The sequence below is a fragment of the Copadichromis virginalis genome, linkage group LG2 (genome assembly GCF_057382275.1).
Source record: "Copadichromis virginalis isolate Kocher_CV1m ecotype Utaka linkage group LG2, C_Virginalis_male_GT1.1, whole genome shotgun sequence".
NCBI lineage: Eukaryota > Metazoa > Chordata > Actinopteri > Cichliformes > Cichlidae > Copadichromis > Copadichromis virginalis.
This window is the reverse complement of record NC_140619.1, coordinates 38,368,598-38,394,813: the sequence shown is the minus strand read 5'-3', so window position 1 is coordinate 38,394,813 and position 26,216 is coordinate 38,368,598. Positions and strand designations below refer to the sequence as shown.

General features: G+C 41.9%; 1 protein-coding gene across 3 annotated transcripts in view; it reads left to right on the top strand.

Moving 5' to 3' along the window:
- The window catches only part of atp8a1 (ATPase phospholipid transporting 8A1), a 109,475-nt gene that overhangs the window by 55,467 nt on the left and 27,792 nt on the right, over positions 1-26,216 (top strand). For all 3 annotated transcript variants that reach the window (XM_085433904.1, XM_085433920.1, XM_085433913.1), the window contains 12 exons: positions 193-265; positions 3,808-3,913; positions 5,767-5,849; positions 6,546-6,595; positions 6,895-6,964; positions 7,773-7,857; positions 10,154-10,293; positions 12,070-12,208; positions 14,861-14,925; positions 18,913-19,085; positions 20,033-20,216; positions 22,770-22,880. In XM_085433904.1, coding sequence (XP_085290030.1) covers positions 193-265; positions 3,808-3,913; positions 5,767-5,849; positions 6,546-6,595; positions 6,895-6,964; positions 7,773-7,857; positions 10,154-10,293; positions 12,070-12,208; positions 14,861-14,925; positions 18,913-19,085; positions 20,033-20,216; positions 22,770-22,880 — 1,279 coding nt within the window. The remainder of the gene's footprint in view (positions 1-192; positions 266-3,807; positions 3,914-5,766; positions 5,850-6,545; positions 6,596-6,894; positions 6,965-7,772; positions 7,858-10,153; positions 10,294-12,069; positions 12,209-14,860; positions 14,926-18,912; positions 19,086-20,032; positions 20,217-22,769; positions 22,881-26,216) is intronic.

Sequence of the window (26,216 nt, the reverse complement as noted above, 5' to 3'; positions counted from 1 at the left end):
CTGCCTCCTTTTTATCTTAAGTTTTGACAGAATATCTTTTGATCACTAAGCAGAATCCTTGTTTTGTTTTTTGTTGTTTTGCTAGTCGTGCCTGCTCTGAGGACAGCATGCTGTACTTTAGTGCTGTACAGTGTTGCTCTCAAGGATGCCAGCGTGTTCTGTTGTTTTGACTTCAGTGTCTCCTTTTTCCAGGCACAGCACACACTCATCAGACGAGGCAGGATTTAATGACCCGAGCTTACTGGAAAACCTCCAGAGTAATCACGTAAGTAATGTCAAGGTTCCCCGTCACCCGCTGCTGCCGTTTAGGACAGAATTAAGACGGATTTTGGATCTAATTGTGTGTGCTTGCATAATATCGTCTTTTGCATTTTAAGTAGCCTCTTTTTAGCTTTATTTTGTGCCTTTAAAATGGTGACGCATGCCTCATGTTATTATCTCACGAGACAAATTTGGCAACTGATGGATTTAATTGTTTTTAATATCAGTTTGACTAAAATCATGCTGAGGGGTGGATTACTGTTTCTTTGCATCAAGATTAGCCAATTCTGACAAAGCAGTGAGGTGCACTACTATCTTGCCATCCTTTGCAGGATTTTAAAGGGAGCTCTAATGACCACCTGTAGTCATGCAGTGGGTGAAAACGGTGATTGATTGGCTGTTTGAGTCACTGAGCTGCAGAGTGGTGTGGAGGAGGCAAAATGTCACATCCAATTAGGTGCAGTAGTACCGCCCAGGGAAAGTAGTAATCCCACTGTGATGTTTGCTTTGTTATGACAGCAGAATCTCTCCACACATTGAGTTTGTCTAAGATCTGCTTCAGTCTCACATTGATAGCCTCTCGCCACTTTGTAATTATGGTTCATAACTGACTGCTGCTTGGAAACCAGGGTTTGCATGCATTTTGGTAACGATTTAGCCCGAATAATCTGGACGGTAATAAATCATAGATGTATGTTTTTTCTTTTTCCCCAATCATTTTTTTTCAAGGTAACTTCTAGCATATAGAAGACTGTCCTTTGAACTGATACGTTGTAGGCATGCTCAAAATTATGAAGGTTTTTGGTAGAAGCAAATCATCAACATTAAAGTTGATATATATGCTCATGGCTATTTTATTAGGTATGCGTGTTCAGCTCCTCATTAACAAATGTTTAATATCTAATATCGGCCAATCACATGGCAAATTTGCTTTTAGGCATGTAGACTCAAGACAACCTGCTGAAGTACAAACTGAGCATCAGAATGGGGAAGAAAGGCGATTTAAGAGACTATTCCAATATGGACCAAAATCTTAGGGAAATGTTTCCAGTTCCTCGCTCTGAATGCAAAAGGGCTCCAACCCTCTACCCGACAGAATGGTCAGTGAGTGTATAGCTATTCAAAATAAGGTTTTTTGCGACTCTCGCTAGGTGGCAGCACATGCTTGCTTCTAGAAGGACTTCAACAATACTAACCCCACGTAACCCTCAGTAATAGTGAGCTGAATTACCAAAGCGATATCAAGGTTTTTAAACATCACCTCAAACTTTCAAGACGTTGGTTTAATTAATGCACAATCAGTGCTTCACTTTCACTTAGATATCGCTGCTGGAGCTGCTGAATGAAGCGATGCATTTGACGTAACAGTCGATATTCTCCTGGTACAAGCGCTTCTTCTTATGGCCTTCAGAGTGCTTCTTGCATGAACATTACTAAGGAGAGGGGAATTAAGAGTGTTGACAGAAATAAGCACCCCCTCTGGTGCTTTTCATCTTCCCTGGACATGGTCCTCACCCACAGAGTTTCAATGGCTTCTTCATTTTCTCCTCCCCCTTAAACTTTTTCCCACACGGGCTGTGTCTGAAGCGATGAGTGTCTATCACTGCTGCTGTGACACAGGTTACCCAGAAGTTATTTGGGGTGGTAGCTGGCAGCACAGTATTTCCTGTCACATCTAATTGTGTCAGCAGAACAAAGTTCAGATGTCTGTACTGTCTGCCTAGTTTACCACCACCCTCGATGTCTTGCTGTCAGACGTGTGCTTTTCTTCTGAGAGGAGGAGTCGTGTCATGAACTTTACCCAATCAAACGTCTGTCTGCTAGCATCTTTAAAGCAGGCCGGGAGGGAAGTGTAAATGCAGCATGTTGGGGTTTTACAGTGATTATTGGCTGGACTTGGTGTGGCACAGTAACCTCCCAATGACAATCCCATTATTGTCATTGGGTTTCCATGACAGCAGTCTTAATGAAAAGATCCCATCCCTTAAAGAGCAATTAACAAAGACCTGCTTTTAGCCTTAAACCTGCATCAGACATTAACCCTCATCCCAGTAAGGGTGTGAGAGCTGTCCAAAATACCTGCTCTCTAAAAGAAAACATGTCCTCACTCAATCACACACAGGTGTACGCACTCACACACATACTGTCCTGTCTTTCAGAGGATACCCGTCAACCCAGGCCAGGTTATCATGCTGCTTGGAGGCAGGGAGGCCTCTCTTAGCCACCTGGACTGTAATAGACTCGATGTGTTGGAAGAGGCACTTTTAATTTGTCACCCCTCCCCCCTTCATTCATGTGATCCTTTGTTCCTCTCTTCACAACAGAAAGAACAAATTTAATAATACTCTGCGTGAGGCTGCAGCCTTTTGTTTGAGATGGGAGTGAAAACATGCACTTTTGAGCTATCTTACACCAGTACTCCAGTATTATTTAAACCTGCATCTGATATTAACCCTCAGATTTCCCATTAAGGAGGTGAGAGAGTGCAAAATCTCTGCACTTGAAAAGAAAGCATGTCCTCACTCTTAGGCTTTTATGTTCTTTGTGTTACTACAGGTTCGTGAGACCTATATTCATAATTCATTGGCTGGTATTAAACTCACTGCTAACAAACGTTTGCCGCCAGGCTGCTGTGTGTGCTGTTGCTGTATTATACAGGTCTGCTGCAGCCCTGCAGGCTGCTTATATTACTGTCTTGGCTGTAGTCGGTCACTGCAAGCCGGTGGTCCTCCAGCCTCAGCAGATGCCTGTCTAGGTCTGTCCCGTGGCAAGTTAGTCATACTGTTCCCTTCATTAATGTACAATGCCTCAGTGTATAGGTTAGGCCTTCTTTCATTAAATGAAGCACATTTCTACTGGATGAGGAGGCATGAGTCTGTCAGCAGCTGGCAGTTTCTGTGGGATCCTCTTGGCTCGTTATCCACAGTCATTAGCCTCTCCACGCTTGACTACTGAGTACTGAAGCCACATGTATTTCAGAGTTTGACAAAGCTTAGACTGGCTTTGAAACAAATGGAGTCATAAATCTTTGGGCGCTACACGAAGTGAAGGAAATTCATCAAGTGTCAGAGCTGCAATTAATAATGGTACCTGTTCAGGATTAGAGTTCTCCTGTGTAAGTTGCAGTCTTTGTGTTTAGATATAATTCTGCCAGCAGTTAAGTGTAGATTTGTGATTATAGTTTGCAAACAGGAATGTACCTGAACGGCAGTTCAAAAGAACTGAGAGTAAAGTTGTTTTTTGTGCTCTATTGTGCTCATGATGCAGCAAACTTATTTGGTCTGCTTTTATAAAACTTTAAATAAATGCTCCAGCAGACAGGTCACTGGAGTCTGCAGTGCATACTAGTATTAATAGAAGCTGTCTGTCACATTTGTAGCGGCTGCTGTAGCAGGTTGTGTACGTCGGCTGCAGGTTGATTATGCTCTGTCGGTGTGCACTCTCTGTCCTTGCTGTCTCTTCCTACAATACCGTAGCTGTTTTGCTTCTGTTACATGTTTTATGAAAGAACATTAAAAGTCAAAGTGCCCCTTCTTCTTCCTGTAGCCTACAGCTGCTGTTATCCTGGAGTTCATGACCATGATGGCCATCTGTCACACTGCAGTCCCTGAACGCATGGATGGAAAAATCATCTACCAAGCTGCATCTCCAGGTATATCCCACTTTTAAGTGGAATACACAATGTTATTACAGTGTGTGTCTGTTCACACACAGTAATTTAAGATCGTCAAAATTTACCAGACTTCTTCTTGATTCTGACGTTGTTTGTGACGTAGCATGTTGTCAGATTTTCATTTTCAACGTTTGTAGTCGTTAATCATCAAACTGTAAAACCAATGAAAAAAATGAAGCTACAGATTCTGCAGAATGAATCTACAGTGATAATCATTACAACTGAAGACATGGACAAAGGATTTCACTAAGACAGTGCAAATATACAAGTAATTCTTTAATACCAAAATCTATTGTTCACTGATATATAATGGGACAGCACGCCTGCGCCCTTTGATGGCACAGTGTAAGCTTAGCTGTCGTCTTAACACATGCATCCTAACAGCAGCTAAAAATAGAAAAGAACTAGCTCTCGCAACACATGTTGCTCTGATTTAACGGTGTCAAAGACAAGTGTGAGAGTTGCAAAACTTCTCCTTTCCTTCCTTTGATTTTGCCCAGTGACACGTTTCTGTGTAATGCTACACCTCTCCTGTACAAGTAGGTTCAAAACTGCATGTCGAAAAGAGCAGATTTTAAATGGCTAGTTGTGCAGCTGTGTCTGGATCTGGTTCCAGGTGCTCTGCATAAATGGTCTTGTGTGTCCTTGATATTTCTCTTTGTTGTAGTATTTAATTTTCCATCTAGCGACCTTTGTGTCACAGCAAATGGAACACACCACTACAGCCTCCGGGCTCCAGTATTTCATAAAGACGTTTATGTAATCATCAGCGCACACACGAGCCAGGAATCATATTATAAAATGAAATCAGCTGTTTACAAAATGCATTCTTCAGTCTATCACATCCACGGGTGAACTTAACAGACTGAGACAGCTGTCAATCAGGAAGTTAAACACATAACATATTTCTAAACATCAAAGTTGCCACCATGACAAACATCAGATGAGGTGAAATCCACCACAGAGACTCTAAGAATAGGTTTTAGCGTTAATGCATAGAGATTGCTCTTAACAGCAGTAGTTATGTGTCCTGAAAATAATGCAGATTTCTGAAGAGACCAGCAGGTTTAACCTCCTAAGACCCGAACTCTTCCACGGCAGCATTTTTAATTTCTCTTTGATATTTGGGCTGATTGGGGCCCGATGAATGTAAAAACAAAGAATTACCAGATTTTTTATTTTTACCTTATTTTTGTTTCTAAGAAAAATGAGAGCCACATCTGAGGATATTTGTTTAAAATGTTGATAGAACAGTAGCAGCATAACGTCCTCGTAAGTGGATCTCAGGCCCTTGTAGAGCAAAATTGAGTATTTTGGTCTAAATAACCCAAACTGTGATGTCCACATATGTGGACGCAGGTCCTAGGAGGTTAAAGGAAAAAGCATTTGACGTCAGTTTATAATGTACAAACATACGGCTGCAGTTTGTCAAATAGGTTGACATATCCCGATCGTTTTAAATATGTTTATTAGAGAACTGATGAACACTTTGATTCGAAAATAAGCTTTGCATCTTCATTTTGCTAATGACTTTTTGGGGGGCTTGGATTGCTTCAAACAGTCGTGTTCATGTGAAGCTTTGAGGTTTTTAGAGTGGTTGCAAAGAGCTGCTGGTGAAGTGAACTATAAAGAACAGTAGAGAGCTCTTTCTTGCCCTGCAGCATCCCCATGCACACGGTAGCTGGATCACAGGTTTCAGTCACTGTACTGAACCAGGTTCATGCAGCAACTGTGAAACATGGCTGCTGTGGTAAATACCAGGCTCAAATGTAATGTTACCTTGGATATTTGTAAAGGTGTTTTTATCTGTAACATTTTTCTTTGCTCCCCAGATGAAGGCGCTTTAGTGAGAGCAGCACAAAACCTTGGCTTCGTGTTCTCTGGTCGAACCCCAGACAGCGTCATTGTGGAAATTGTAAGTTGGACAAAACAAGTTAAAGAAAGGCAAACAGCCTTACAGGTCTGCTTAATCTATAATACTGGCATCATCGTGCTCCGGTCGGCATCTAAATAAGTCCCATCTGTAGGCTAGTTCATTTCCAAAAAACACTAAACTATCCCCTTGTCTATTTCACAGTACTTCATGAAATTTGTCAGATGTTTTGAAACAGAACTAAAACAAATACACTAAAAGTGGTTTTCCACTTGGATCACAGTGATGCAGTGTGTCCTCTCCAACGCTCGGGTCACTCCTCCTGTTGTTCTCCTAATTGGCTAACCTGATGATTGCACTCAAAGAGCCTGAGGCTGAAAGGCCAGAGCCATTTCCTCTCTTTTTTTCGCCCCTTTTTGGTCGAACATCTCGTCTCCTAGACGTTTGTCCAATTTCTTAATCTTTATTAGACCTTCTAAAGCTCTCAGCATCTACTTTAATCACTCTGTCTTGTACCTAGCAGTGTCCACAATTAAGAAAGTTAATTGAATTTTACCTTGTTATTCTCCTTCCATCGGCTCAGTGCAAGCAACTGATAAACACATTTAAGTGCAATTAAAGCTGATTGGAGGAGGATGGCAGGCTTGGCTGTGCTACTTAAGATAACTTGTCTCAGAAGACTGAGGTTGAAGTGTCTCCTTCTGAATTACGTTAACGCTCACGTCTCTTTCAATTCAGGTTGGAACAGAGGAACGATATGAACTGCTTCATGTGCTGGAGTTTACAAGGTACAGTTATTATGTTTTTATTATGCATATACACCATCAGCATGCCTTATTTAACAGTCTTTTACTATAGAGTTTTCTGTTTGAGCCTCAGTAGCATCATCATTAATTAACTAATTAATCCTAGTTAACCCCACTGTGGTCACATGGTTATCTTGTTACCCACTCTTTGTTTTCAGTAATCATGTGCTAGCTCAAACCATGCATTACTTTAGCATTGTGGTAACACACTGCTGTTATTTCTCTCCTTATTCCACCTCCTTCTGCCCTCTCACTCTCTCTTGGCTTTTTTTATCGCTTAGCGCAAGGAAGAGGATGTCAGTCATCATGCGCACCCCATCTGGGAAGATCCGCCTCTACTGCAAAGGAGCTGTGAGTGTCTGTCTCTCTCCATAGCAACGCGTGACAGGTCATCACCATCATCGCCGAAACGCTCTTCTCTCCTTATTGCCTCTCGCTCATGTCAGGAAATCTTTTCATTGGGTGACAGGATGAAGCAAGATCACCACATTTCACACATCTCTGCCAAATAACAAATAAACGTTATGGCCAGACTACATTTAATCCTCAGTAAGATTTAATCGGATCTACAATTTCCTGGATTGCAACAATTTTGTGCTGTGAATATAATACAAAAGTGAGAGCAGAAGTACAAATTGCACGGTATAACACAACATCAATATTTTATTTTTAAATGTTACATGGTTATTGCAGCACCCCTAATCTGTGGAGAAGGGACGAGATAGCGGAAGCGTTCTGGTGTCTGTTTGTAGTCAGCGCTCTATTGGCTATTTGGGTTTGAGTAGGTTTTGGTCACAAGAAAACTGGATTGTACTGAACCACCAGACGACAGAAAGCATTTGTTTTCATCCGATGATGATTCATCTTTTAACGAGCTTTTTTCCATTCATCGATAAACAATAACCTGTGGATGGAACTGGTTACTCTTAGTCCAGATATATGGCTGCACCAAAAGTCTTGAGTTCCCAGATCAGGCTTCTCCAAATGTATATCTCTTTTTTAATACAAATAGCTAGAGTTATCTGAGTAGGAACATGAAGTGCTTCTACATGGGCCGCATACAGCCTTAGACCCACATTTGCAAAGCAGCACAAGTCCAGGTGGTTCCTTTCTTTCCTCTCTGGGTGTCAGTAACCAGTGAGTGTTTGTTTCCCTTCAGGACACAGTGATCTATGACCGCCTGGCAGACAGCTCTAGGTACAAAGAGATCACATTGAAGCACCTGGAGCAGTTTGCCACTGAAGGTGAGTGGACTAACATCGCCCCCTGTCTGCCAACAATAATGTGTCTTTTCAGGATGCTGTACATCCCTGCGTCATCTCTGGACAGAAGTAAACAAACTTCCTCTTCCTGAGAGCCTTTCCTCTCATGCATTATTTAATGGAAATTTCCTTCTAGTGGGAATATTCTGCTGTAATTTTAACACAAGGCTGTTGACCTGAAGGAAACTGCACCACATACTCTGCTTCTTGTTCTACGATCATACTGCCCCCTTGTGAGACACCAGCAAAATGATGTCATTAGGAATATTTGATGTGTGCTAAATTTAGCATCCAGGACAGATTGTGAGGATCTTCAGGCCCAGTAATTCCCAGTCCAAGTGGAGATACTACAGATGAAAACCTACTTTATCTGCTGCTCGCTTTTGCCATTTTGATCCCATAACATCTTTCAGACTAGAATTCTTTAGTCAGTGTCTTGGACATTTGTCTCATTTAAAGTGCAAATTAATCCAAATGAGACAATACCTCAATCAAATATTTAGACATAAAACATGTCTTAATGTGGGTAACCAACTGTGGAAATGTCATTCTGCCATCTATTAGTTATTCTTATTAAATTCTAGTAAAAATATCTGGAACGTATCAAGTCACAACTCTCCCAAGCATCTGTTCTTTCCTGTACATTAAAGGTTTTTACAGAGTACTTTATTCATGCATCTGTGTAGGTTCTCAGTCAACCAGGTCAAGGTACTCTTAAGTGCTGGAAATGAAGGCAACTGGACTCCTTTGTGGTTCACAGAGATTTTCACCTCCCATTCTAGAGGCTTCTTCAGTTCTGTAAATTGCTGGAGAGTCATTTTACAGACCTGGTGGTGTTATGTGCTCGAAAGTGGTCGTGGGAGTCACTGAACCACCCTGTAATGTGAGTTGTTAAGAGTCACATGAGCCGAGCTGTGAATTTAGGTGTGGGTCATTACCCTCCTGTCAGAGGCCAAGGTCCTGAGACCCCGCCCCCTATCATGTGATTTGTTCAGGTCACATGGTTCAAGGTGTGAACAGGGATTTCATGAAGTGATAAAGGGAGCTGGTGCCAGTTGCCACCACCTTTGTTCAATGATAGTCGTTCATATTTGGTGTCGATGACCTCCTTTGCGCTTCTCCCAAACAGCCTGAAAGAGTGACCTTTCTCCTTTAGGATGCATACGTACAGCTGAGTGTCCTGTCGAGATGATTCTCCTAGATTGTGTTCCTCACTGAATTGCGCTTCATATTTGGTATTTGGGTCTTGTCAACCCAAGTGAACCTTTGTGACCTTAATAAATCACATGATGAAAAGGGCCCTTTTGCACAATGCCTTGATTCAGACTTTTGCTTACATGATCCTTTATGTCTCACGTGATTACAAGGTGGGTCAGTGACTCCAGGGGGCAATCCCACCAGTGGGGTCTCGCCATCAGTTTATAGAGCTGAAGAAGCTTCTTAAATTAGAGGTAAAACATCTTCATGGACCAAAAGGGTCTGTTCGCCTTCATTTCCAATTTTTAAGGCAGGGGTGTCAGACGTATAGCCGGCGAGCCGGAATTGGACTGTATTATCAAAAGTTTTATAGCTTCTCCTCCTGACATGGCCATTCATACTACAGTAAATAAGTAATAGATAAACATTTCAATAACAGAACATTTCAGAAAATAAAAACTGAAACGTTTTGTTGGAAATGCTCTTATTTTTTCGTATGCTAAGATAGCTGATCTGAATTTTGAATTTAATTGACTTTAATGACATTTTTAAACATAATTTTATTAAATGTAATACATAAAAATAACTGTTAATCAAAGTTTGTAACTGGGGAAGTTACCATGACGTTATCAGTTGATTCGAAAATTGACCGTACTAAGCTGAAGCGCTTTGTTCAACAAAGACAGCTGCTGCTTTTCTCAGCTCCTATTTAGCGTATGTCAGTAACCCTTTAGTACCTTTTATTTACCCCCCAAAATATGAAGAATGGACTTTAAGCAAATTTATACTCTGAATAGGTAAAGTAATACAGTAATGGTGTCTGAATAACCTGCTTCGGATGCAAGATTCAAATCTAAATCCGATGGTTATTTTGCTGGAGTTACCGTTCATGCTGCGTATTGTATTGATTAATATGGTCAGAAATATAGCTGACTTAAGTAGCAGTGTTTTCATTGGACTGGGTCTATCTGTGTAACACGTTTAACAGTGATTGCAGAGCACAAGCTTTGTTTTGTAATGTTAAACAGTCAGAACTGTGACATTTGACCCAAATGTTGCGATGCTGCTTTTAATCTTGTAGGCCTGCGCACTCTGTGCTTTGCGGTGGCAGACATCAGTGAATCGTCCTATCAGCAGTGGTTGGAGATCCACCACAGAGCCTGCACCTCCCTGCAGAACAGAGCCTTAAAACTGGAGGAGAGCTACGAACTGATAGAGAAGGTTTGTTAAGCGACATCCTGTTTGTGTGCACTGTCGGTTTTTCTGAAAGGGCTATTTTTTATTGCAGAATCCAGTTTGACTGACAAGCAGCACAAAGCTTTTCATCTGGTTAAATGCGGCAATTTCTTAATGCGGAGGATTTTATAGGAACAAAACTTGTGAAAAGTCAGACTGGCCTTGAGCTGAAGTGTAACTAGTGGGGAAAATGAAATAACGTCTGGAAACCTGCAAAAGTTCAAACTCGTGTGTGTTTTTATACGTTTCACCAGCAGGTAGAGTTGGTTTTCTGTGAGGTGGGTCTGTGTGGAAGCGTTAGTCAAACACAGGAAGCCACAGAGTAAATCAGCCACTTGGCAGGTTTGTCATGGCTGCTCCTGGCTGTTCCTGGCTGCCCAAAACAAATGGGGGCAATCAATCATAAAAGCTTTCAGAGAGAAAAATTTAATGCGCGTTGCCAAATGAGCAGAGCGTGGCACTGCGGCCCAACCCCAATTCCCTTCCCTCGGTCCCACCCCTCTGTTTCTGCAGTTAGGGGAGGTAAGGTCTCCTGTTTCTTTTGGGATGAAGAGGTAGCCTTTGGAGGACTAGATGACCAAAGGGTGATTGTGATTGGGCCAGGGTTAGGGCCACCCACACTTAAAAATGCACACAGTAATGCCACAGGGGGGCACAGTGGAGTTATAGTGAAATGTTAAGGATGGAGGCATTCCTGCAGTGTGTCCGAAGTTTCTCCTTCTCATCATTTCTTAACTAAAATGCTGATTACATATTATGTGGGAAAATCTTCCTATTTGATCCTGATTGTTCTTTTAAAAAACAATTGTTTTGTATTGATACGCTGTTTTAGCTGTTTAATATCTAATTCTTCATTATTTTTCCCCATTTATTTCTCACTGGTCTATTGCAGGGGATACTTTTTATGATCCCTGACTAATCTAAGTACAAGTGTATTTATTGTTTACTGTTTGTCAGTGCAAAGTAAGCTGCTCTAGCTCCACTGTGGAAATTCAGAACTTTATTTCCCCTTTTTAACATATTAGAAGCAGTAGTGGTGAATTCATACGAGTCTTTGTCCCAGTGGAAACTTAAGCTACATATACTGGACAGACTCTACCAGCAACATACTGACTATGATCCCGTTTCTCCCTGATTCAACTGGTACTTGTATCATAATTTACAAAGAGTGCTTTTAACAGCAGCCATAGAAAGAAATGAAAGGCTTACGATGAAAAGGCAAAAGAAAGTTTGGCACATCCAGTCATGGTCTTTCCCAGGCATAGTTTTCCGGGCTGTGTGGTTCCCAGTGATTAGCGTGGACAGACCTACAGACGTCCAGGCAGTAAGGCTCAGGTCACAACTTAAAGAGCTTCCAGAGCCTTTCCTCTGCTGCTGGCTCCTGTCTCCCCTCTACCCCTGGCTCTTGTCAAACCTTTGGCCCTGTGATGTGCCCATACAAGCCCACAGCCAGCCACAGAGCAACACAGTTTCCTGGGGAAAAAACAGCAGCTGCATTTTGTGGGTGTGCTTGTGTGGCAGAGAGCGTGTCTATAGATGCAAACACAGATGCAGGGGCACAGTAACGGATCCAAAACCCCTTAAGTCCACCGCCGCGGTTTTTACTTGGTGATAAACAAGAGCGGCTGATGAGGGGAAAAACTCGACTGAGTGAGTGACACTATCCCGGCTCAGATGTTTGCCTGACACATGACGATTTAAAGGCCTTCCTGTGTTATGATCCTCACTAACTGACTTGTTTACTGACTTTCTTTGGTGCAGAACCTGCAGCTCCTGGGCGCCACCGCGATAGAGGATAAGCTCCAGGATAAAGTGCCAGAGACCATCGAGACTCTAATGAAGGCCGACATAAAGATCTGGATCCTGACTGGGGACAAACAGGAAACAGCCATCAATATTGGTAAGCAGCAGCATTTATGACCGGATGCTTTCCGAGCTTTATTTCTATGTGAATTCTGCTGTGTCGTGTGGTTTTATTGGTACAATTATTAGTATTTTTACCAGAAATGGGGCACAACATAAAGGTCAGATATCAGTCACACCAAAGGAAGCCTACTTCAAGGCTGCCAAACTGCCAAAAAGCAGACTGATGCAGCTGACATTGCTAAGATTGAGTTCCCCTGTTATGCAAAAGCAACAATAGCTATTTTCCTTCTTGTTTGTGCTTCACGATGCACTTTAACCTTATTTGTGTACGAGGTCTCATACCAAAAGGAAAGTCCCTGGCAAGCCTGATGTTTTTTTCTGTGCTAAAGTGCATGCCAGCCTCTTACAGGTACTCCAGTCATCCTTCACCCAGAAAGACAAACAGCTGACAAGCTGAATGTTTCTCTGTCACACATATCTAGTGAAAGCATGCGTCGCAGAATGCCAGATGATGTATGAGCACCCTGCACTGACATGAAATAAATAACACGCATATGTACACAAGCAGGCACGTCTCACGTATCTAGGTGCCCCAGAGGCAGATATTATCAGAAAGGTGAATGCCTAACGCTGGTTGTCCGTTTGGGTTTGTATTCTTCTTCGTTCTGCGCTAGACGTGGGCAAATCAAACAAATGGATCGACCTTGAATACAGTCAGCCAGGTAACACGGAGGTCAGAAAAAACAGATATCAAAAGTACCTCCGTTTGTGGCTGCTCCTGCTGCTCCTGCTGCTCACTGAATCAGCCCTTTGTACCCACTGTGCCCAGATGTGAGGCAGCAGAAGCCCATGCTCACTGGAAGTATTTTTACAGGTTCGCCTTTTGACTGGGTTGCTCTGTAAAAATTCTGCTTAATATTTACTTTATTTTTTTACTACTTTCCTCACTGAAAGATGATACCAGTTGGCAGAGTTTATGGTGCACCTTTAGCCAAATCAGACACCTGAATTCAGGCCAGGACATTATTTAACATTTGGAGGTGGCCGAAACCACCCAAGTGCCACTTTTGGCACATAATACTGGCATGCTCATTAAATGAAATCTTTGTTAATGCAATAATATTCTTATTTGTAAAGCATACAGGTGTGCTGATTTGAAGCTCTGAAGTGATTGTCCTAAATCTAGTGTGTCCCTAAACCTGAAGTATAATGACATACGATAAAGAAACGACTCTGATGCTTTTAGGCTGTCTGACAAAAGAGCAATGTTTGCTCTTAACACGCTCTCGCTGCTATGAGCTGCTAGCTGAGAGGAGTCTGTGTGCACGTAACTCTCAAGGCAGGTAAGAGCCAGAATTTACTAAAAGGAAAGAGCCAGCCGATCAGTTAGGGAAACAGTGTTCGCTTTGCTAACATTCAGTTAAGTGTGGCTGGAGGGTGCATTGTGTCCTTAAGCAGAGAGGGACCAAAACGTAAACACCATCCCTTATCTGAGCCCCTGAGCCCCCATTATGTTGACCTGTTCCTCTTCCTGTCATTTTACAATAATTTCAAGCCCCATTCTTCTTCTCAAAATCCCAGTCAGCATGTTACCCCCTTTGAGTGGCTTTCGCGGCTAAAGTTTGTATTTCTAATTGTTGCTCCCGAGGCGAAATTCCAGATTAGCCTGACACAAGTGTCATTGTTACACATTCCTCAAATCCTGTGGGAGCGGTGTTTGGTTCTGCCTGAGATGGGAAAGCCAGGAATTTAACTTTGGTGACATTAAAAAAAAGAGAGAGAAAAGTCAAACGAGCTAAAGCTAAACATATTAAACGGAAGGCAGTATTGACAAGGGGGAAGGGAGTGACCGAGAGAGGCTGCGTCCAGATGGGGAGAGGTTTTGCACACATTGGCAAATCTTTGGACGTTTGCACCTTTGCACTTAACAATCTGCCAGACCCCAGCCCTGTTTGGTGTTGACTCTGGAGGTGAAATTTGCTCATTTCCTCTCTACGTACATATGTGTGTGCGTTTGTGCATATTGTGGGTGCACTATTCTTCGGCTATGTGTTTTGTGTTGTCTAAGTTTCACCACCCATATGTTCACAAAACAGAGGCTTTGTGGTAACCCCCTTAAAGAAACTAAAATCCCTTTCCAGACAGAAGCAAAGTGCAGAAGCCCACAAATATTTATGTGGTTATGCAGATGGCAGCCCTTTTCATACAGCCACAGCACTGAACTGAAGGCTTCAGTCTTGGTTCATGAAATATTTCTGTTTTCCCCAATGGGAGGCGCCCTCTACCACCTTGCTGGTGACCCCGAGCATCTGTCCCCGCCAAAAGCTGAGGGAAACGCTCCCTAGAGAGCCATGTTGGGTAACTCGGAGTTGTAACTGCCTATTAAAACAGGAAACTGACAAACTCTTGTAAACCAAACTCATTAGTCATGTGCTGAGACACTTGCTTTGAGCTGTAAAATTTTAATTGGATCCCTTTAAACGTTGTTTATTTGATTCTTCTGGGTTTTATATATTTAATATTTGCATGTGGATGCAGGTTTGGGATGAGCTAACTGGACTCTTTACATTTAAGGCAACTATAATTTTATGAGAGTAAAATTGGATTAATTAAAAGTTTTATGTATTTTATCTGCTCTATATTTTTGCAGTGCTTAAGATTTTTTTTTTGTTTTGTTTTTTTGCAGGACATTCCTGCAAATTGCTGACGAAGAACATGGGCATGATTGTGATCAATGAAGACACTTTGGATGTAAGTATACGAGATTTTGTTTATCCATAAATCAAACTTCTCTGGAACGGGGAATCAGAACACATAAAACTCACAGTTGTTTCACAAAACCCATGAGCACGGCTGTTCTAAAACGACTTCATTCAAAATGTAATTTAAAGCATGATTTCGTTTTTCCATTACTGTGTTAAAAATAATACTAATGTATTTGCCATTTGGCTCGTGACTCTAATTCCAGCATATCAGTATGAGTGTTGGATACATCTAGTAAAGCAGTGTTATTGTCAGAGATCAACATGAACTAAAAGCCTTTAAAGTATGTTTTTATGAAGTGAAATAACAAATATGGATCATTTGGGCTTCAGATTTATCAGAATATCGGACAGTAACCAACACTGATCAACAGTTCTTGTACGTGGAAAACAGTACAGAAGTTAAAGAACTTACTAAGATAAAAACATCTGTCCCTCATGACCTCACCCCGTCCCCATGAAAACCAGAAAATCTCCAAACTAAAATGATGAGGCTACAGGGAGTCTTCCTCATAAAGTCCTCACAACTTCCCAGATTCTGCATTTAACCTCTTTAAGACACCCAACAGAGAAGTCTGTCGACCCCACAGCAGGAGAGCCTTGTCTGTTGTTTCTAAGACTGAAAAGGGCAAGTCCCTGCACTTCCAACAGGAGAAAGCTGCCGAGCACAGGAGCCACAGATGGAGGAGAAACGTGCTGTGTTTAGCTTGTCGGACACAGAAGGGGGGGGATGGCGAGAAGGAGGGAATGAAGGAGTGGAAAGCGGGGCGGGGGGCTGTTTGGGGGTGATGACGGACGGCCTTCACTCTGTCAGCCGGTCGTTAGGCGTGATAAATGAAGTTGAGGCAGAAAGTCGGGGTTGGTGCATTCATAAAGCTCACGAACCAGCACTTTGAAATGTCAGCTCCCATTCTGCTGTGCTTGAGCAGATGCTTACATAAGGCAGTTTGTTAAAAATCTCTCCAACAACACTGAGGAGGAACAGTGAACAGAGGACCAGGCAGCAGAGCTGGTAGTTCTGAGTCCTTGAGGCATGTCTTGCTTCTTTGCAGTGTTTAGAAACAATTATCAAAGGAAGGACACAGTTTCTGACATTCCCTGTGTTAAATGTTACATGAAGTGAAATCCTTGCAGTAAAATGCTGTCTCTAAGTTAGGATTAGGTCATTCTGAAAAGCTTTGCCTTCTAGTCAGGGTGTTTAATCATTTTGAGAGCATAGCATTGGCATATTAATCTTATTCATCTTACAGCTACAGACGAATGAGGTTCATTATTTTCACGTTTATAAGACTAAAATAGGATTTCTAAACACTCTATCTTAACTGCTCATAGGTAGTTTCTCCAGTGACATATTGGTCAAAAGTATGTGTCCATATTCTTCTCACTAAGATGGAACATGCCCCGTTTGGATGCCTCCAAGTCTAAGAGAGACGATGACATTAGGTCCATACAAACGTCCAGATTCCACGTAATGAGTGTCTCATTCTTTTGGCTGTATCACTTAAGGCGTATATAAACAATGGAGCTCCACAGGCTCTTGTGGATTTCTGAATGGACGGTACATACACTTCCAAAAACCAAACACTAGCTTGTCACATAGGCCAAACTGGTCATTAGAGCCACAACAAAAGAGGCTTTAGGAGGAGACATGTAGCATTAGTGCAAAAATTCCTTAGTGGGGAATTGGGAGTTGGGGGGGTGAATGGCCGCCCTCCTTAAGGAAATGGTAAACTTTGCTTATCACGCTGGGGTGGATACATTGTACCCGAACAAAGCAAATTCTTTCACATACATGTTTCCAGCACACACATGCTCTCACACTGAGATGTCATCTGGAAAGTCAGAATGTGCAGTTGTAGTTGAATGTAGATATAACAACGTATGACTTTTCCGGCCTGCACGCGCACGCACGCGTGCACGCACGCACGCACGCACGCACACGCACGCGCTCACACACACGCGCACGCACGCGCGCACACACGCACGCACGCACACGCACACACGCACACACGGACGCTCACACGCACACACGCACGCACACACACACACACACACACACGCACGCACACACGGACGCTCACACACACACACGCACGCACGCACGCACACACACACGCACACACACGCACACGCACACACACACGCACACACACACGCACACACACGCACACGCACACACACACACGCACGCACACACGGACGCTCACACACACGCACGCACACACGCACACACACACGCACACACACGCACACACACGCACACACGCACACACACGCACACGCACACACACACGCACACACACACGCACACACACACACACGCGCACACACACACACACACACACACACACTTGCCTACCCGCTGCTCATCTCGTGCTGTTTTACAGACCCCATCGGGGATGGCCAAGTCCTCGCAGCTGCTCTCTGCTTGTATCCTCGTGCTCAGTTTCTCTCTTCTGTTAATCCATCATCTCGCTCTCTGTGCGTGTCTCGCTCTCCTCCTCTCGCTTTGTGAAACGTAAAGCCACTTTCTCCAAATATTTCCTTTAAGCTGAGGTTTCAGAGTTTTGTTATGCCAAGCGAACATTGCGTGGTCCCCCTGCTACAATCTGACCGCTTTGACATATTTGACCTCCACACCAGCACCCACCCCGCCCTTTAACTGCCATAATTCTTTTTTAATGTTTTCAGCTTTTGGGGCATCAGGAAATTACATTGTCTCCGTGCAGTTTGTCTGCCTGGTTATTATTTGTCAGTCTTTTTATTTGTTTGCATGAATATAACCTCTTTCACTTGCACTTCAGTTGAATGCAACAACATAATAATTTAAACTGTTGGTTACTTGTGCAGTAAAAGTTCTACCAAGTGTGTTTAGCAGTATGCTGTCACACAGATAATGGTTACCCACAGAGAGTGGTTTTATTTGCTAATGACTTCACCATCTGTGGTGAGGATGATTTAATGAGTACTACAATGAAGATCTCACCACTCTGTCATCCAGTCCACATGCCCATAGACCACCACAGTTAATCCTCTTGTCAGTGTCATATTTATAGCTTTTCATCAACACCACAGATATATATACTGTAAAAGCAAACAGAATATAATCACAGAACTCATCTGTGTTATTACATCATAGCTAAGGCCTCAGTGTAATAAATAGGAGAATTATAATAAATATTCAAGATATCAAGAGCAGCTGCTCTGGAGCAGTCAGGGATTAGAAGCCAGAGTGGACAGATCTGTCTGTTTGAAAGTAATGCAAATGGAGAATAAAGTTATATTAGTTATATTAAAGTTGTATTACTTGTTGGTCGTATGTATGTATATAGATATATATCAAGTGTATATATGACAATAAATGTTTATAATTAAAACGTTCTCAGTAGGAATCAGTTCAAACTGTGTGAGTGGCGAGAATCTAATATATGTAAACATTGTTACAGTTTGGGTTGAGATTTAGGCATTGATCATTCATGAAAGCTTTACAATAATATAAAGGTACTTTTTGGTGGAAATTAAGATGCTAAGATAATTTTTTGTCTTTAGAGATTCTTTAAACCAAATGTTGTCATTTCCAGTGAAGTGTGGACTTGTTTGTTAATTCTGTTTTTAAAGCTCATTATAGCGATTTTTCATTTTATTGTGCTTTTTTTAATCTATTCTTTTTCATTATTTCGCCATCACGTTCAAAAATTCTTTTTGTTTGTTTTATTTTATTCCCTTGTCTGTGAGAAAGTTACTCCAAAATTAAGATAAATGTCATGAAACCTCAGAGGAGTAATATGGGTAATTAAGCAAGTCATTAAATGTGTCAAAATTCTGATCGCCTTCTTTCTTCATTGAGGATCTGCTCTACAGACACCCTTAAAGTGTTATTATACCATTGTTTGGTAATTAATCAGAAACATCATGAGAAGCAAAACCCAAAAACAACATTAAAATATCAAATTCTTTGCTTTTTCCCCTCTTTTAGAGAACAAGAGAAACCCTCAGCCACCACTGTGGAATGCTGGGAGATTCCCTCTACAAGGAAAACGACTTTGCTCTCATTATTGATGGAAAGACTCTAAAATACGCTCTTACATTTGGAGTGCGCCAGTACTTCCTGGACCTCGCCTTGTCCTGTAAAGCTGTCATATGCTGCAGGTAAAATTTAAACCCGAAACAATAAAATAAGCTGGGAACAAGCAAGACATTAAATGTCGTGTCTAAAAGAATCAGGCAGTAAATAATCCGAAAGCCCAAGCTGTTGTCTTGAAGTTTATTTTTCTATTAGAGCCAAATGTTAAAAATGACCCAAGTGAAATTTCAAACTATGTCCTAAATCTACATATTATTATTTCTCCACCATAAAGGTCATTTAGACTTTTTATGGCACCGTAATATAACATGAAGGTGCGCTGTTGACCTGCCCAGGCCACATAAGTGAGAGGAAGCACTTAAGTACTCAAGCAGCCATGACAGGATCTGGGGCCAGAACTCAGCACCATGTTTTCAGAACAACAGCGACCCTTTAGATGCCACGCTATTACTCCGTGCAGTACGTCAAATTTGTATTTATTTTTTTGCCCCCACCTCCACCTGCCTTTGCCTTGTGCACACTCTGTGGGCACTAAGATACACCGCGAGATGAATGAGGCCCCTTAAACCATGGAGAACATAAACATTAACAGTTTCACAGTTAAAGACAGACGTGCAGTTTACAACATCATCATCTCCAGAGAATTTCTTTACTGTATGCTACGCTGAGTTTGGTGCACAAAGAAGAAGCCACTGTTGGGGAGGCTAGAGGCTGGCAGTGAGGGCATAAAGCTAAGATTGAAGTCTTGAGGAAGAGGATGGGTTTTACTTAGTAAATGAAGAAGATGTTTATCTATTCTATAAAGCTGCTTTGCCACCTTTTCACACCCAGCCAGCAGCAGTTTGTATCTTACGGTTTATATTTGTTACTCTTTAAGAGATCCTGTCAAAAAGTAAACAAATTCTATGTAACTTTATATGAGCTGCTGTTTTACCCAGGTTATGTTTGTTCTTACTGTTATTATCCCAGATTTGGACTTAACTCACGTGTGTTATCAATCACTTCCTTTCAGAGTATCGCCTCTTCAGAAGTCAGAAGTGGTTGAGATGGTGAAAAAACAGGTGAAGGTGATCACGCTGGCCATCGGCGATGGTGCTAACGACGTAGGAATGATCCAAACAGCTCATGTCGGTGTGGGAATCTCAGGCAACGAGGGTCTGCAGGCGGCAAACTCCTCAGACTACTCGATTGCTCAGGTGAGGAGTCAGAGATTGAAAGCACAAATAAATAAAGTAGGAACTTTTACCTAGTATTGAAGTTCAAAGAAGATCTATTATGCTCACATTAACTAATAACATCTGCATTTGTACAAGTGCTTCCTGTGAGCTAAAGGCTCATGCTTCTTTAAAATTGTAAATCATCACCTTTGTGATGGGTTTGATGGCTTTTCAGTAACTTCACCTCAATAAAGGAATTTGAGAGTCAGAGAAATATTAAAATATTACCAGGATCCAATCTGTCAGTCTAGTAATAAAAGATCAGCGACTGCAAAAATGAAGATACCAGGTAGGTTATGATATTTAATTTGGCTCAAGCAAAGTGAAAATCATAATAATACACGACTCGATAAACACGTCAAAGTTGCAAATGCTTATCCATACAGTACTTTATCAGTAATACTGTTTTCCATGCCTTGTGACAGCCTTGTCGCTGTTTTCATGTATTACATGTGACTGATAGCTTGGTACATTGTTCTGAGGAACAATAGGTCGCATATCTGAAAGGGCTTCAACTTATACAGTAAAGTAGCATCTCCTATAAAACAGGCTGTGGTGAAACCCAACTCCCAACACAGCTACAGGGAACGCATCCTGGCAAACTGCTTCTTAAACCCATACTCATGTCCCAGCAACCAGTTTGTCTGAAACGCTGCATACATATGACACCCGTTGACACAAAATCCATGGCGTTTGTGAGTCTGTTACACAGCACACCACTTAGTTCATTGTGTTAGTACAGCCAAGAGGCTTGGGGGTATGAGGAACTAAGAGTTGACTAAGGCACAGTGCATTTTCTGTGCTTCAGTATGAAATTACTAATCAAGAGACTTGGGTTTGTCTGAAGTTCCCCATTTAGTCCGCATGACATGTAGAAAGTGTATGTTCTTCAAAGACAGGTGGCCTCTTGTAATCGATTTGTGTCAAATTAAATTACACCTCCAGACTTCCAGTGGTACTTTCCGCATCTTGGCGCAACGGTACATTAACTGTAATCTGCTGACTACAAACTGAAATCAATCATATAACTTTCTACTCCTATACATGATTTAGATTAATGTCTGCGAGTGTCAGATGAGCATCTTGCTGCTATAGATTACTACACAGCTAGATTTGATACTTGAACAGTGTTATCTGTTAAAGTAAGTGGAGAGTAAAGAGCTTCAGGCCAAGGCATCTCTGCTGACTGTCTGTCATCAGCTTGGCTCTGTGTTAACTGATGTTTGATCCAGCCCTCCGAGGGGTCACGCAAACTGGGAGCTGCGACTGTTCTTTCATATCACAGAGGAGTTCTGTGTAGATGCTGAAAGACAAGACCCCAAAATAAATAAAGCTATGTTCAAAATGTCAAGCTCTCACTACTCACAATACAACTGGGATATATAGCAAGCCATGTTTTAGTGCTATCCAAATGTAAAAGGAGTTTTATGTACTGCGCTAAAAGTATGACACAACTGCTCACAAAAGTGTGTAAAACCCACAATCATTACCCAAACATAAAGAATTTCAACTACTAAAAAATATGTATATTTATTATGTTTGTAAAAGCTAGTATATGCCCACGCTGACAGAAGAAAAGAGAAAAATAAGGGTTGATGTAATTTATGTCAGCCTCTTGCTAGCTATGTGTAATTCAACTTCTGTGCATATAAATGAGAAGATATTGCTGTGAAATAAAAAATTATACAATGGCTTTACAAAGTGCATTAAAATATATATATTTAAGCCTGTTGCCAGGTGATTGCTGGGCAACATGATGACATCATCTCATATAGATGAGTATAGCTAAGTGTAACGAGTCTGGCTCCCCGGCTCTTGATGGTCTTTGAGGAGTTCACAGACCAAAAACAAACACTGACAGAGATTTTGTGCGTTACAGGACAACATGCTGGGTGTCTTTTCTTTTATCATTAAAAAAATCTGTCTGTAATTATTTTGTTAGCTGGTGTTGATGTATCACTTTTTAATTGTGCAACAGCAATAATGTAATTAATGAACCCATGAAAATGACCCGAGCACTGTCCGAAAGCGGCTTTTCCTTTTTGCCGATGGGCTCACTAATTTGGAGCAAAGAGGGAGAAGTGATTAAGTGAATGATTTTGGACACAAGCTACCCCTTCTAGATGGTAAGAAGGTGTGATGAAACACTTGTTCTGCTCCAGTGCTATCACACTCATCAGCCAAAATTGCAGTGTGATTGAAAGTTCACCACAGGCCTTAAATAGTGGTATAATTATGAAGCCATTTAACTATTATGTTAGGCCCTTGGAGACTAATACCCCCATATGAACCCCTCCAATTTCTTGCAGTCTTTGTCTACACACTTTGTGGAATGTGTTAGCGAGAGCTTTGGCCACAAGCTCTCATCAGAGGCTTTCTGCCCGGGAATGACAATCTTGAAGTTCTGTAACTCTTTTAGTGCTCCAGCCCTGATCTCTGATTACAAGGAGCCATTAGAGACAAACATTAGACACAGAGTTCTGCTATCCATTCATTTTGTCGTGTTCCTCCATTCATTTCCCTCCCACACAGTTCAAATACTTAAAGAATCTGCTGCTGGTTCACGGAGCCTGGAATTACAACCGCGTAGCCAAGTGCATCCTATACTGCTTCTACAAGAATATTGTCCTGTACATCATCGAGGTAAGACTCACACAGAAGCTCTCAGCACTGAAAGTCATGCAAAAAGCCAGATGTGAATGCACAGCTTTGAGATTCTTTTTTTCAAAGATGCAAATGGCACAACTACGTGAAGGCAAAGATTCCCTGTTAGAGTTTCCATGTTTGTATTTCTGTTGACTGGCCCCTCACAGTACCTGCCAGGTTGTGCAGCTGCTGGATGAAGGGTTTGAGTTTTGACATATCGGAGCAGAATATGCCCACGAGAAGGCTCGCAGACATACACACTCTATCATACGTGGTATAATCAACAGGAAGTCTGCCTTTAGTCCTTGCCAGTTGTTCAGTCCTCAGAATATTAATCTGCAGTTCATCTGAGTTAGTGAGAAGTCGAACCAGTTCACTAGTGACTCCACATATTTTATGTCCTAACATTTAGGTATTAATTGTTATGCGAATAACATTGGACATGCCAAGAAATAAAATGCAGATGATTAGTGGCCAATCATGTTATGCTCTAACTTGGGCTGTGATAATGGTGAAATGTTAGGATTAACTTTATTTTTCATGTATTTTATCAAATGGCTTTCTTGTGATGTTCCTACATATTTATATGCATTTTTTTTTTCCTTGGCAAGTTCAACTTCTTTCCTGAAATAATGCTTAATAACATTTTCCCATCACTGTGATTTTTACTGCACTGATGGGCCTTGTTGGGAAATGTTCACAGACACTCGAACACTCTCCCTGTTTATCAGTGGATAAGGATTAGATAGTTTCACGTGTCTCTGCCGGCATCGGTCAGTTGTTGTGTGGTGGGTTTGATGGCATCTGACAGATACCAGACCCAGTGCAGATTGCAGCCTCAGATCTATAACCAAGGGTGGCCAGACACGTGAAGTGCTTCCTATCATCGGCAGCTTTATCACTAGTAGTGCTCAGATGTTTTGATCAACAGGCCGTGCACTTGTGTGACAAAAGTAGCAAGTTTGGCTTCGCACCGTCCCAAAAATCCAGAAGTGGAAACTGCTGAGTGTTTGATCTTTGAGCTTTACCAGTCGCTTTGTGCCAAAGTGACCACGCAGCGTAAACGAAAACACGACATGAAACGATTTCCATGAAGTAGGTAACATCTGGGAGCAGAACAGGAGAAAAATACATTATTTGGCCACTTAAAAGACCACCTCTCTTTCCTTATGTTGCTTGACAAGATTTGAGAATACTGCTTTATTTGCTCACAAAATGTTGGCGTTTTGAGAGCGCTCCCTGCTGAAGCGTCAGGTTTTTAGAACCTCATAATCACATGACCTTTTATGGAAATATGACCACTTAAAAAATTGCTTTTGTTGATCCTCTTTCTGTGACACTTGACCTCTGATCCCCCCTTTTTAAATCCTCATTTTAGTTTATGTGCCATGAAAAATCCGTCGTGTATTTAAAACATTCCAGCGTGTCTGCCTCTGACTTATTGTGACCTGGGTAACGGCTCTTTCCAGGCTGTAACTGCAGTTATAAATTCATTGTGACCATTCGATCCCGCTGCCCTTTTCCACATATGCCGTAACAGTTCAGAGAACAAGTTCAAAGTAAAATTCAATTTTCAGCAAATGTAATTTTCTGTTGGCACGATCCATTACATTTGACATTTACATCTTAAAATTGGATTACGCTTGTTTGTCTCTGTTTTTAATCATGGGTAAACGTTAGCTTCTCAATCACTAGGAATTTGATTTTTAAGTTTAAAAGAACATCAAAACCTGGTCAGTGTTCTTCTCGGCATCCTTTTCTTCTTTTTCCTTGTGCCACCAAATACTGCTTCCCTTTGAAACATACCAGGTCCATTTTCAAAGGCCCTTTTCCAGCGACTGGAACATAACATCGATAGTTTTGTCTGCAGGGCGAGCTTCTTTCCAGTACACCTTTTGTTGCTTTCTGAAAACATAAGTCCCCTCCCCCTCTCATGCTCGGCTCCTTCAGGGGAATGAAGTAGATAATAGGACATTTCTTCACGATTTGGCTGGTATTTGAAATGTCCCCGTGTTGTAAGACCTTGACATCTAACACAGCGGCAACCCCGGGGTATGAGTCAAAGCAGCGTTTGTTGCACTAATAGGTTTACTTTTGAGCTCGCATGTTTTCCCCTCGACTCTCGGGATGCCTTGCAAGAACAGAATCGAGGATGTTGACGGGAATTTTAACTTTTTGTTCGCAGCACCATTGTCCCATACAGTGTGGGTTACAATTTGAATGCCAGGGCAGGAAGACCCTGTGTTTAAGCCTCTTTTCATCTCCCTCTGCTTCCACGGGGTCTTTGGTTTCTTATAAGACACATGGAGTAAGAGGGCGAAGGATTCTCGGCCTATTGTGGAAGACGTGAATGTGAGCACAACTTAGTCTGAAGCTCTTGGAGCGGTTCAAGATTTTCTGTGGCTCACAGAGGGTTAATTGTGAGTCAGAATGTAAGGCTGTCACTCCAGCGGATGATTGACTGACATGCAGTGTTTCTTTTTACTTTTTAGAGGCTGCTGGTTGTGATTGGCATTTCTTTTCCTAATTGGTTAGAGAGCACTTTAAGCACATTCATGCTTGAGCTATGAATTTTCATTTGATTTAAAAGAAGGAGGAAAAAAAGGCGGCAACATACATTTTTAAACAATGTGTCCAGTAACTAAAGTTCGGGAATAATTTATAACCTCGAGTGATTGAAGAACAGCAGCAAAAAAGTGGAATTGAGCCACATTAAAGCTAAGAGACTCTTTTTAAAAGAAACCATAGAAACTCCGTTCACATGGGCGAGCCAGCTGGCCTCTCAGCTTTGATTGACACATTGCCAGGGTGCTACAGAGGGGGCTGATGGACAAGTGGCATTTATGAGGCAATTACATGAAAGCTCATTCAGTGGAGCTCAGTTTAGTCAGAGACGGCTCAGAGTAGCAGAGCAAAGCTTGCCGACCAGTAGCTCCGAATTAATCCACGGAGGCCATGCCTGGCATTGTGAGACTGCTTCTGTTTGTAGCTCCACATATTTCCAGCATATTTATCAGCTCCCTCTTTATGCGACTCTTTATTCTGTGCTTGCTTTGTGTATGAATTCCATTAACAATCCTGCAGGGCTGAGCTTAAGAGTGTCAGGACTCGCATTGTTGGGGACAAATGTCATACCCTCACCCCCCCACCCTCCAGCCACTTGGAGACAGCAGTGAAGCAACACTGGAATCAATGATTTTTCATTTGCTGATGAATATGCAAGTCTTCTTATCTCCTAGCCCTTGCCCAATCCTCCTTTTTTCTACAGCTCCCGTTTCCCTCTATCCCTGTTTTTCATGATGTGCAGTGAGGGAGAGAGGCCAGCCACACCCC